Source organism: Convolutriloba macropyga, chromosome 1 (genome assembly GCF_964194025.1).
Source record: "Convolutriloba macropyga chromosome 1, txConMacr16.3, whole genome shotgun sequence".
Taxonomy (NCBI): Eukaryota; Metazoa; Xenacoelomorpha; order Acoela; family Convolutidae; genus Convolutriloba; species Convolutriloba macropyga.
The window spans coordinates 35518795-35532833 of NC_134468.1; the positions used below are offsets into that span (position 1 = coordinate 35518795).

General features: G+C 34.2%; 1 protein-coding gene across 1 annotated transcript in view; it reads right to left on the bottom strand.

The window, feature by feature from the left end:
* Positions 1–6734, bottom strand: part of LOC142348469 (uncharacterized) — a 30416-nt gene extending 23682 nt beyond the window's left edge. The window contains exons 1-2 of the mRNA XM_075399846.1: positions 6532–6734; positions 6047–6301 (exon numbers count right to left, since the gene is read on the bottom strand). Coding sequence (XP_075255961.1) covers positions 6047–6301; positions 6532–6587 — 311 coding nt within the window. The 5' untranslated portion in view covers positions 6588–6734. The remainder of the gene's footprint in view (positions 1–6046; positions 6302–6531) is intronic.
* Between the last annotated feature and the right edge of the window lie 7305 nt (positions 6735–14039).

Sequence of the window (14039 nt, forward strand, 5' to 3'; positions counted from 1 at the left end):
TTTTTGGGCGGCCAACTAAGTGGCGTAAGATAACTATGGCGGACTGAGGGTCATCAAGTAAGCCCAAATTCTGAGTATTGTGGTTTCTTTCCTAACCTGTATTTTGGTTTCATGCAAATTAAATATTTGATACTATTGCAGCTCCAGGGATCTCATAAGACGAAATTAATTTTGCTTTATCCTTTTATCAATCGCATTTACCTTTACAGGCCCCAATCAGGACCAAATGCAGCGATCAGGACCAAATGAAGAGTTTTTGGATAAAAAATTTTATTCGAAAAGCTCTCTTCCTCATGAAATGAAAAGTTTTAAGATCTTATGAGATCGTCCTCTGAGCCGATCAAGATGACTTTGCCTAGGAATCATGATTGTTGTTGAAAGATAAACGACAAGTGTTAAATTTTTTTTTTGTCGGCCAGATTGTCAGAGAGAAAACCAGGGGGTCCAGTTGTTGCTTTGTTGGAGTTCGCTTCTACTGTTAATAACAGATTTGTACCTAAAAGTAAACAACTGATTGTATGAGATTAACAGGATTTGTCAAAAGCGGCTGCATTTCGGTTCGCTTTATTTTATAGAAATGAATGCATCAAGAAAATCACTTTGCAAAACACTTGAGGACTTGAACGATATGAGCATTTTTTCATACGAAAGATTAGTCAAATGCATAACGCAACCTCTCAACTTTCAACCAACCCCTAATTAGAGACTGTTGAAAATGTGTGCTGCCTGTGGATTTGCTTCCTGTTCCAGACAATTAACTTTTAGTTTATTTCAAGGCTAGTCAGAGAGCAATAACGCAAATAACTCTTTTCTTTTTCAACAATGTTGATAGCGACGCACAGCAAAGAATTTTTGAAACAAAATCTGAAGACAACGTCAACTTTTGGAAACGAGGTAAGTAAAAATTTTAAAAACATATTGCGACTGATATGATGTGATACACTGCACATCATGGAAAGGATGCTCTTAATACTTTTTTGAAGAACCAGCTGCTGTAAAAATGATAAACGAGTTCAACTGTTCAATAAACCCTCATAAACCCTCTTCATGAAAAAAAAATTGAACTAGCACTTCTTCAGTCGGATGCAGTTTTTTAGAGCAACCAGAGTTGCCGTGTGGTTCAATGCAAAACCTTCGAAGATAAACTTTTTTTGCTGCTCTGCCATATTGGCCTTGGAAACACAAAATTTTTGCTTATTTGACAATCTTTTCAAAATTGGTAATTGCTTCATATAGCAGGCGTCATTCAATTGCCCTCCGAAGTCACCACTGTCCCAACGTTTTATTCTTTGCAGTTATACTTCGCCATCAATCCGCCTGTGTTTTTGCCTTCCTCTGCTATTACCGCGTAAGATGCTTAGCTCAATTGAAAACTTTCCTCCAATTGAGATCAGTTTCCGGATCTTCAAGGATGTCAAGCATGAAGTCAGAAAAAAAACAAACATAGCTGGCAGATTACCAGAAAATAGCCGCAATAGATTCCTAGATCGGCTGTCTAAAAAAATAGTAAAAAAGACAGACCAAAAAAAATCGTCTTTTCATTGAAGGCTGATCGGTTATATATTGATTAAAAATCTGTATACGTTATTGCTGCCTCTATTAGCTGATCTCAAATAACCTTCATTTAGAGTGACACACACCCATTTGACCTCATCTCTTTGAATTAAAGTAAATAAAATTCAATTTCAAAGTGAGGAAGTCATTTTTGAGAGTGAGGTAAGTCAGGTGTGACCAAAAATTTAATCACGCGCTTGAACAAAAAAGTCGCTCCACTAAGGGCGAAAAATGACGTCACACATGCAATTCAGTTGAAATTGCATGAACGAATGAACAAAAAGTGGCTGTGACGTCATATGGTCGTAACAAAAATCATGACGACGAAATAAAAAAACATAGCAGGACAATTCCTGACGTACAATTCAAAGACTTTCATTGACTAAGCAATAAACGAATTATAACGGACTATGAGTGAATGGGGAAAACCATTCTAAAAAAATCAGACAAAAAAATTTGAAAAAAACAAGAAATCGGTGTCAAAATGCCGCATGTGAACAAAACACCACTAGCGAGAAATGAAAATTTGGTTCACACAAAAAACTGGGCCTAGAATGAGCTGTTAAGGGACCGGGAAAACAATTTAGAAAAAACCCAATCCAAAAAGATCGAAAAAACAGTAAAAATCAAAGTGAAATTGCCGCATGTAAACAAAAAACCACTAGCGAGAAAGCGAACTTTTGTTCAAACACCATTTTCTCACTCTACTTTAAAATTAGAGCAAAAAAATTTCACGCCGCAAAACCACTCGCTTTTTCGCTCTATTTCCTGTTTCGGCGTGACCAAAATCACTACTCCAATTTGACTTCAAAAATCATGAAAATGTGTGAACAGATCATAAAAAAAGACAGCGCCCCAATACAATTCAAATTCTTTGAATTGTAAAAAACCAAGAGAAGGCCAATAATAGCCCCAGCTATCGCTGTGCGGCTATTAATAACTCCTTATTCGGCACAACTATAGAAACAAAGCTGATAGTTTTTCTATTTCTAACTATTTCAATTTACTATTGTTTGCAGAAACCGCCTTTTTTCAGTTATTAGTTCCTCTCCAGCAATTGGCAATTGCTTATTAATCATCAAGATGAAATTCTATGAAAAAAAAACGACTGTAGGGTTGAGCAGTTTAGAGACATCGCGCACTTAGAGACTAGTAAAGTGTAGGGCTCTCCGAGAGTTGTTCAGTCACTCTAATGCCCTCAAGACTTCACCTGGTTGTCCCGTATTTCAGGACAAAAAGTTAAACCGGAAAGGTTTGGCAACAATCGGCCAACAAATTTTCCTTAAAAAAGCCCACAGGAGCACATTATTTTTACTTGGAAGAAGAAAGAACACAGTACTAAAAAATAGTTCAAATATCGTTCGAGGGTACTGTCAGAGCAACATATCTCTCTTTAATGAACTTAAATGGTGAGACAGCAAAAGCTACAACAAATACTCTTTGAAAAAATATCAAACATACCCGGCAGATTGCCGGAAAATAGCCGCCGTTGATTCCAATACGCATGATTGGGATTGAACGAATAGAATATATTGAAAAAAAAAAGATTTTTGTACAAAAAAATTTTTTAAGTCCGATTTATTTTGATGGCATTTCGTAGATGAACATACTTCTGTTTCTTAGAGAAAGGCTACAGGGGCTACTATCAACACCAATAAGCATTAGAGATGGTAACTCTTATAGGAACATAAGACTTATAGGAACGACGTTCAAATAGCGGGCATCTAAAATTGGGCTTTATGGGTTTATCCCGTTTCTACTTCTGACTTCAATTTTTTATACTGACTCTGTTCATTTTGAATTGCTTTTCTGAGCAACTGATGTTCAAAATCACTTTTAGCAGAATGAGAGAAGATAGAAACTAGCCGAGAGAAGTCAAAAAGATTTCACGCAAAACGTCGAAAAAGCGGCAAAATGGTAAAGCGAAAAAAAGTTTGACGAAGTAAAAAAAAATACGAGGGCAATAATAGCCGGCTCAGAAGACGAGGGCGGCTATTAAAAATGTCAAAAAAATTGCAATTACATAAAGAACGTGAAATCCGAAAATGTGAAGTTAAAAGAAATTTTGGACAAATTTTTTCCGCTAACAGTGAAACACTGAAAACAGAGAAAATAGTGCGGGTAACTCACACTTTTTTTTGAGTTGAGAAATTCGTTTAAAATCAACTTGGTTATCAAAATTTTGGTCACCCATATGAAAAAATAACAACAATCAATTCGTTAGGGAACGCAAAAGAGTTTTTTGAAGACCTTAAAAATGTTCGAGAGAGCTTGTTGATGTCCTATTTTGTCTTTACATAAGACTCATTTCTTTGTGAAATATTAGTTTGGGACGTAGTGTTATCTATCATTTCTTTCCGATTTCTGTCCGTTGTACTTTATTTTAATCTCCAGTTACAGTTACTCACCACTCATTGCGCAAGAAATGTTTACGCAAAAGCTCTCAATATCCCCACTTATCATGTCACAATGGTTCAAGCAATCTCCCCTCTGATTGGGTAACGGATAAATGTAAAATAGTTTAATAGAGGGTGCTTCTAAAAGCATTGTCGCTGATCCCCGATTAGCGGCAATTGATATGGATTGAGATTATTGAACGCAATAGAAAACGCTTGTGCCTGGAAAAGAGCGATTGCCACTTAATACAGCCAACCGCCTGCTTGAGATTTTTTGAAAGTTACCGACACACCACCAAGGACTTCGACTGCAAGGAGAAAAAATACGGTCCCTGTTTTTGAACAATTGACGTCGTGAAGGCATATTGTCTTCATCTGCTGCATCAAGTAAGTAACCTGCTGAGAAAGTTTGATTAGTGGTAGCCGAAGTAGTGAGAAGGTTTGATTGCAGCAACAATGTAATAATTACATCAAATGCAGGAGGTTTGCTTGTTTTTGAAGTGCGGACAGATATATCTCCAGGTCATGACTGACTTTGTTCTATAAGGTTTTTTCATCTACGGGTGAGAAGTTTGCAGAAGAGCAAGTAGACACTATTTTATCTCGAATCCCGTCATGTTTTGAAGTTGCCGTTTCCAGCCCGCATGGTCACCATAAAGGACAAGAGCTCCTGCTCTACAGAACGGGCATTTTTGGCAGGCGTGGAAGACAGTTGAAACCCAACTCACATTTTGCAATAACTGTTAACTCGTGATGCCATATGAAGACCAGAGCTGCAAGGGAGAGCAGACAACCGTGCCCAAGCATGTCGAACACACAAGGAGAGAAGTCGATCGGATTCTTTTACGAAAGCTAAATTCTCTTTGAGAACAAAAACTTTTTCGTTATCAACATTTTTTGTATCATCTTTTGCCGAAATTTTCGCATACCTGGTTTTGGAAAGCTGGGGTAGAGTTTCTGGAAAACATTGCAAACTTTACATCTTCCTGCTGAAACTAAAATGTGAGATGGTTTAAGGGAGCAGTGGTCTTCAATTTTTTTGTCGAACACTTGCTTCAAGTATAAAATCTCGTCAAAAGTGAACTTTTACTTCGCGAAATTATAGGGCAGTGTTTTGTTTTTGGTATTCAGTATATAATCGTTCATATTACCAAAAATGATACGCATACTTATAATAAAAGAAATAAAGAGAAAAGCTGTTTTCCTTGGGCAAAGTGGTTTCAATGTAACTTTTATCCACATCAACTCATCCATTTCAAGTTAAGTTTGAGTTAAATATTTCAAATAATTTACAGTATCCGGTGAAATGGATTTTCCGTGACAAAAAAATCAGCCAATCAAAAAAATGAAAGACTATCTTGATTTACTCCGACAATACGCTTGTCTTTCTGATTATTTTGATCAATTCATTCGAAGGCCATCAGAAACGAACTCCGGAAAGTGTATGAAAAATCGTATCATTTACCTAGACCTTTGCTTGTAAAATTTCAATTTGAACGCCTACTTTTGTTAACGATTCTACCAAAATTTGAATGTGAATGGGAGTTTCCCATGCATCGTTTTCCCATCCTAACAATCCATGATGACCCAGACGAGGTGCCCTCCGCTAAAAAGTTGCGGAGAGACTAGTGAAAAAGAATGAAAAAAGGCTTTTTTAACCAATAGTTCACCAATTTTGAGGGGGTGGAAACACTGCAATCAGAACGAAACAATAAAACCAAGAGGTGGAAATAAGAGGGGAAACTTTTATCTACTGGTGGAAATAATAGTGAAAATTAATTTTTAGACGTTTTGTTATAAGGGCCGTGGTCTAACCGTGGTCTATGACACCAAAAGTGTTCACTACTTTACTGATCTAAGTCACATTTGACATGGTGATAAAATGCCGGGTACTTACAGTTGGAATTGAACATTAATATAAATTGGACTTCCGCGGTTTCTTCTCTTCAACTCTTATCCCCAAACTTTAAGGGCAGAAACTAATGGGGGAACTAAGGTGGAAATTTCATTGTGTCAACTCTTTCACTCTTATCCTAAGTTTTCACCTGTCGAAAACGCTCAAACCCTCAACCCCGGGAACATGGAAACCAACTTACACAGAAGGACTGTCGCCCGATCGGTCACTGCCATACTCGTTGTCCCCCATAGAGCCCATGCCCGAATCATTGGGTGAAAATTGACCCCCTGATATCGAATTCCGGAGGTCACACTCCAGTCCGTTTGGTTTGCTCTTCCTCAAAGAAGACTCGCACATGCTATCGTTCTCCTGCATTGCCACCACTTCACACGATGGTGTGAACGGCTTCGAAGAAGGGTCGAGTTCCTTAAGCTTTCTTTTTGGTTTATCATCACTGAAAAAAGTTACTGCTGCAATTGTTATAGCTACTTAAGCCAATAAAACACCCCAGAAATCACGGACAAATAAGTAACCACAGGTTACAGTGACTCATCTATTGTTAGAAACTTACAGCTTCATTGGCCACTTTCGAAAAACGATCTTGCATGCATTTTAAGTAATGTACCGGGATAAGCAGGATCACGTAGAAACATTTTTATGGAAGCGAATGGAAATTTCTCTTACGGAAGCAAAGTTTGGTCGCTAATTTGAAGACTCTCCATTTTCGAGATATCCACCATTTCGATCGGCTCCAGCTCTTTGTACACACTTAATTTTTGACTCAAATCTTATTGCTACCAATTATCAAACGTGAAGAAATGTGTTTGATGTTGAAAACTTTTGAATAACTTTTTTTGTTCAGTTTCAGTGATATCTTTGACTTTCTGACCAACGGTTTTGTAATCAGAAGTCACGAATGTGATATGGAACTCGAAAGTCACACTTCATCAATACTCTAAAAGCTTTCATAAAGCTCGCGGAAAAATGTTGAGCCTTTGGTCAATTGTTCTCAAAACTTTTCAGAGCATTTCATCTATTTCTTCTCGCTGTTCTTGAGACGAAATTCTCTTCCCATCTCTGAGTATTATAAGAAATTTAAATACGAGACTGTGTTTTAAGCAAAGGGAAATCTGCGGAATCGAGTAGGTTGATAAAAATTATCAGTAGAAAAAATCATAAACGTAAAATTAATTAACTTAATTCGAATATTCCTCAGATATTGAACACCAGCAAATGATATAATAAGTAAACAAAATTAGCCCGGTAGAGGGGAGGTGGCGGGGGGGGGGGTAAGAGCAGTTTTGTGCAAGATCTTGCAAGATTAGTATTTTCCTTCCAAAATCCTGCAAAGAGTAACTTTCCATCTTGAGAGAGCTTTTCAATATTAACACCCAAATTATAGCCGAAAAGTTGACAAAGCACTATGAAAAATTAGAATACCATATTACCTGGAATATCTCGACTAAGGTGACATAGTGAGAGGAAAACAAAAAATGCAAAAATATGAATATGCAAATGAGAAAGAGCAAAAAAGAACTAATGAAAAGCATCAGACGAATCAACTCAAAAGATAAGCACGCGGAAATCATTTCTTCTTCCTTCCTCTCTCACAAATTTTCTCAGTATTGAAAAAAAATACCACAGTTGTTTTTTACTTTGGACTTTTCGGCCTCACTGTTGTTCCTGGATCCTCAGAGGTTGCTTGATTTTTGCAAAAAAACCCAAGGAGCACAACAATATGAAGCCTCAGTGCCGGTGCATCTGCAGACCAAAGTGTGCAAGGCACTCAAGAAAAAGACTTCTCACAATATACAACAACTAATTTGATATTGAACTCTTAATAGATGCATATAGACAAAAGAGGCGGCAAAGATTTTAGGGACTCATCTGACATTTTTAAAAATGTAACGTAGACTTTTTAGTTGTTGGAGACCAATGATGTATGCATTAATCACTGGCTTGAAATTTTTTGCCCATTAAAATACATAAGAAGAACGAAATAACCCATGATTCTGATTTTGCCTCGTTCAAAGTTCTCAATTCACTTGTTACTCCAATAGTTAGTTCATTCACAAAACGAAAAGACCCAGGAAATCTGGAGAGAATATGGTCAAACAAAACCTCAAAATTTTTATTGCAACGGAATGTACCTATGAGTTTCTACATGTAACACATCAAAGAACGTTCTATAAATAAAAAAAATTAGTCTGCGGTGCTGCTTATCATTTAGTACGACAAAACTATATTTAATTTGGACAGATTAAGAAAAATTTCAGGTGTGAAACTTTCAAATTACTTTCTGCGAGCGGCATTTAAAGTTCATTGCTATTTAGATTTTTGACTCAAATTCTCTATAATTTTGTGTGTTAATTCTTTGGTGCCAATGCTCTTAACAAGTTTTTCTGCCAAAAACTTACAAGTTTGAATAAATACGATATGCAACTTAATACTTCTTACAAGTTAAGTATCTAACGCACAAGTCCTCACAAGCTAAACATTCTACTTACAAGCAACAATTCTACTTGTTCGCAAAAAAGATCCTAAGTCCTTAAAACATCTTCGACCGAAAATTGCATAAACGTTGCAATATTTGAATGTAGGAAAAAGATTCAAAAATTGACAACCTTTTAAATAATCTTAAAATTTTCTGTTTATAACCATCGGAAAACTGATAGCGTTTTTTAGATGCTTCGACATGTTGGTGGATTATAATAAAACTGGCAAAATTCTAATATAAAAAATCATAGTTTTGTTTTTTGTGTTTTTGATTTGGTCAGATTAAGAAAAACTTCAGGTGTGAAACTTTTAAATTACTTTCTGCGAGAGGCATTTAAAGTTCACTGCTCTTTAGATTTTCGACTCAAGTTCTCTACAATTTTGTGTGTTAATTCTTTGGTGCGAATGCTCTAGCAAACAACTGCAGTAATCGAAGATGTCCTTTTTTGCAATTTTCTCCAGCTTCTGTTGCTGAATTTTATTCCGCCAAAACGCACAAGTTTGCCTTAACTCTATTCATTGCACGCTCAAAAAATACATCTCTTAAATGTGGTGGTTATATCTATTTTTCTCTTCGTATTTTGCTCCAAATCTTGACTGATCTTATAAAAATTTCTAATTACAAAATTGGTATTACATGATGATGTAAATGTTGACAGGTTTTTCATTAAAATTTTATCTTATCTTTGATAATTTTTGATAATTTGATAATGATATGAGTAATTTCACAAGAGTTTTTGACAATTTCTCCAAAGTTTTTTCAAAAGCAAATTATATCTTAAGTTTTGTCAATTCGTCAAAAGCTTAGTAGCTGAAAGCTTTTCTTTCCTAGCTAAAAACTAAACACTCTGTATTTTTGGAAAATGTTTATTATGTTTGAATGTAATTGAGATTTAGTTCACATGTTCTACTGTTTAAAACCAAAATTTATTGTATACGTTTACTGATTGAATTTTCAGAGAAAAGATTTTGCTTTAGTTTCAGCATTTTGCTTTTGTGCACTTTTGCAGGAGATTTGTTATCCTTCTAAGTTTTTCTGTGCATTCTTCACCTTTTGCGCATTCCGATTTTCGGTTTATCTGCAATTTTTTGTGTTTTTTAATGTAAAGAGATGTTATTAATGAGACGGTTTTTTTTTTAAAAAAAACGTCAGTTTCTTAGCTGACTACAAAAAATATTATCACGAGCAGTTATTTTACCTTGAGGTCTTGTATAGTAAACCCATGTCGAATTCGAATGGTTAATTTGTAAGAACTTAGAAGTTCACATAAGGCGTTGCATCACTTTACAATTTTTTCTGCCAAAAACTTACAAGATTGTTTAAATATGATATGCAACTTAATACTTTTCACAAGTTAAGGATCTAACGCACAGGTCTTTACCAATTAATCATTCTACCTACAAGAAACAATTCTACTTGCAAGGCACTCAAGAAAAAGACTTCTCACAATATAAAACAACTAATTTGATATTGAACTCTTAATAGATGCATATAGACAAAAGAGGCGGCAAAGATTTTAGGGACTCATCTGACATTTTTGCTTCGTAGACTTTTTAGTTGTTGGAGACCAATGATGTATGTATTAATCACTGGCTTGAAATTTTTTGCCCATTAAAATACATAAGAAGAACGAAATAACCCATGATTCTGATTTTGCCTCGTTCAAAGTTCTCAATTCACTTGTTACTCCAATAGTTAGTTCATTCACAAAACGAAAAGACCCAGGAAATCTGGAGAGAATATGGTCAAACAAAACCTCAAAATATTTATTGCAACGGAATGTACCTATGAGTTTCTACATGTAACACATCAAAGAACGTTCTATAAATAAAAAAAATTAGTCTGCGGTGCTGCTTATCATTTAGTACGACAAAACTATATTTAATTTGGACAGATTAAGAAAAATTTCAGGTGTGAAACTTTCAAATTACTTTCTGCGAGCGGCATTTAAAGTTCATTGCTATTTAGATTTTTGACTCAAATTCTCTATAATTTTGTGTGTTAATTCTTTGGTGCCAATGCTCTTAACAAGTTTTTCTGCCAAAAACTTACAAGTTTGAATAAATACGATATGCAACTTAATACTTCTTACAAGTTAAGTATCTAACGCACAAGTCCTCACAAGCTAATCATTCTACTTACAAGCAACAATTCTACTTGTTCGCAAAAAAGATCCTACGTCCTTAAAACATCTTCGACCGAAAATTGCATAAACGTTGCAATATTTGAATGTAGGAAAAAGATTCAAAAATTGACAACCTTTTAAATAATCTTAAAATTTTCAGTTTATAACCATCGGAAAACTGATAGCGTTTTTTAGATGTTTCGACATGTTGGTGGATTATAATAAAACTGGCAAATTTCTAATATAAAAAATCATAGTTTTGTTTTTTGTGTTTTTGATTTGGTCAGATTAAGAAAAACTTCAGATGTGAAACTTTTAAATTACTTTCTGCGAGCGGCATTTAAAGTTTACTGCTCTTTAGATTTTCGACTCAAATTCTCTATAATTTTGTGTGTTAATTCTTTGGTCCCAATGCTCTTAACAAGTTTTTCTGCCAAAAACTTACAAGTTTGAATAAATACGATATGCAACTTAATACTTCTTACAAGTTAAGTATCTAACGCACAAGTCCTCACAAGCTAATCATTCTACTTACAAGCAACAATTCTACTTGTTCGCAAAAAAGATCCTACGTCCTTAAAACATCTTCGAACGAAAATTGCATAAACGTTGCAATATTTGAATGTAGGAAAAAGATTCAAAAATTGACAACCTTTTAAATAATCTTAAAATTTTCTGTTTATAACCATCGGAAAACTGATAGCGTTTTTTAGATGCTTCGACATGTTGGTGGATTATAATAAAACTGGAAAAATTCTAATATAAAAAATCATAGTTTTGTTTTTTGTGTTTTTGATTTGGTCAGATTAAGAAAAATTTCAGGTGTGAAACTTTTAAATTACTTTCTGCGAGCGGCATTTAAAATTCACTGCTCTTTAGATTTACGACTCAAGTTTTCTACAATTTTGTGTGTTAATTCTTTGGTGCCAATGCTCTTAACAAGTTTTTCTGCCAAAAACTTACAAGTTTGAATAAATACGATATGCATCTTAATACTTCTTACAAGTTAAGTATCTAACGCACAAGTCCTCACAAGCTAATCATTCTACTTACAAGCAACAATTCTACTTGTTCGCAAAAAAGGATCCTACGTCCTTAAAACATCTTCGAACGAAAATTGCATAAACGTTGCAATATTTGAATGTAGGAAAAAGATTCAAAAATTGACAACCTTTTAAATAATCTTAAAGTTTTCTGTTTATAACCATCGGAAAACTGATAGCGTTTTTTAGATGCTTCGACATGTTGGTGGATTATAATAAAACTGGCAAAATTCTAATATAAAAAATCATAGTTTTGTTCTTTGTGTTTTTGATTTGGTCAGATTAAGAAAAATTTCAGGTGTGAAACTTTTAAATTACTTTCTGCGAGCGGCATTTAAAGTTCACTGCTCTTTAGATTTTCGACTCAAGTTCTCTACAATTTTGTGTGTTAATTCTTTGGTGCGAATGCTCTAGCAAACAACTGCAGTAATCGAAGATGTCCTTTTTTGCAATTTTCTCCAGCTTCTGTTGCTGAATTTTATTCCGCCAAAACGCACAAGTTTGCCTTAACTCTATTCATTGCACGCTCAAAAAATACATCTCTTAAATGTGGTGGTTATATCTATTTTTCTCTTCGTATTTTGCTCCAAATCTTGACTGATCTTATAAAAATTTCTAATTACAAAATTGGTATTACATGATGATGTAAATGTTGACAGGTTTTTCATTAAAATTTTATCTTATCTTTGATAATTTTTGATAATTTGATAATGATATGAGTAATTTCACAAGAGTTTTTGACAATTTCTCCAAAGTTTTTTCAAAAGCAAATTATATCTTAAGTTTTGTCAATTCGTCAAAAGCTTAGTAGCTGAAAGCTTTTCTTTCCTAGCTAAAAACTAAACACTCTGTATTTTTGGAAAATGTTTATTATGTTTGAATGTAATTGAGATTTAGTTCACATGTTCTACTGTTTAAAACCAAAATTTATTGTATACGTTTACTGATTGAATTTTCAGAGAAAAGATTTTGATTTAGTTTCAGCAATTTGCTTTTGTGCACTTTTGCAGGAGATTTGTTATCCTTCTAAGTTTTTCTGTGCATTCTTTACCTTTTGCGCATTCCGATTTTCGGTTTATCTGCAATTTTTTGTGTTTTTTAATGTAAAGAGATGTTATTAATGAGACGTTTTTTTTTAAAAAAAACGTCAGTTTCTTAGCTGACTACAAAAAATAATATCACGAGCAGTTATTTTACCTTGAGGTCTTGTATAGTAAATCCATGTCGAATTCGAATGGTTAATTTGTAAGAACTTAGAAGTTCACATAAGGCGTTGCATCACTTTACAATTTTTTCTGCCAAAAACTTACAAGTTTGAATAAATACGATATGCAACTTAATACTTCTTACAAGTTAAGTATCTAACGCACAAGTCCTCACAAGCTAATCATTCTACTTACAAGCAACAATTCTACTTGTTCGCAAAAAAGATCCTACGTCCTTAAAACATCTTCGAACGAAAATTGCATAAACGTTGCAATATTTGAATGTAGGAAAAAGATTCAAAAATTGACAACCTTTTAAATAATCTTAAAATTTTCTGTTTATAACCATCGGAAAACTGATAGCGTTTTTTAGATGCTTCGACATGTTGGTGGATTATAATAAAACTGGAAAAATTCTAATATAAAAAATCATAGTTTTGTTTTTTGTGTTTTTGATTTGGTCAGATTAAGAAAAATTTCAGGTGTGAAACTTTTAAATTACTTTCTGCGAGCGGCATTTAAAATTCACTGCTCTTTAGATTTACGACTCAAGTTTTCTACAATTTTGTGTGTTAATTCTTTGGTGCCAATGCTCTTAACAAGTTTTTCTGCCAAAAACTTACAAGTTTGAATAAATACGATATGCATCTTAATACTTCTTACAAGTTAAGTATCTAACGCACAAGTCCTCACAAGCTAATCATTCTACTTACAAGCAACAATTCTACTTGTTCGCAAAAAAGGATCCTACGTCCTTAAAACATCTTCGAACGAAAATTGCATAAACGTTGCAATATTTGAATGTAGGAAAAAGATTCAAAAATTGACAACCTTTTAAATAATCTTAAAGTTTTCTGTTTATAACCATCGGAAAACTGATAGCGTTTTTTAGATGCTTCGACATGTTGGTGGATTATAATAAAACTGGCAAAATTCTAATATAAAAAATCATAGTTTTGTTTTTTGTGTTTTTGATTTGGTCAGATTAAGAAAAATTTCAGGTGTGAAACTTTTAAATTACTTTCTGCGAGCGGCATTTAAAGTTCACTGCTCTTTAGATTTTCGACTCAAGTTCTCTACAATTTTGTGTGTTAATTCTTTGGTGCGAATGCTTTAGCAAACAACTGCAGTAATCGAAGCTGTCCTTTTTTGCAATTTTCTCCAGCTTCTGTTGCTGAATTTTATTCCGCCAAAACGCACAAGTTTGCCTTAACTCTATTCATTGCACGCTCAAAAAATACATCTCTTAAATGTGGTGGTTATATCTATTTTTCTCTTCGTATTTTGCTCCAAATCTTGACTGATCTTATAAAAATTTCTAA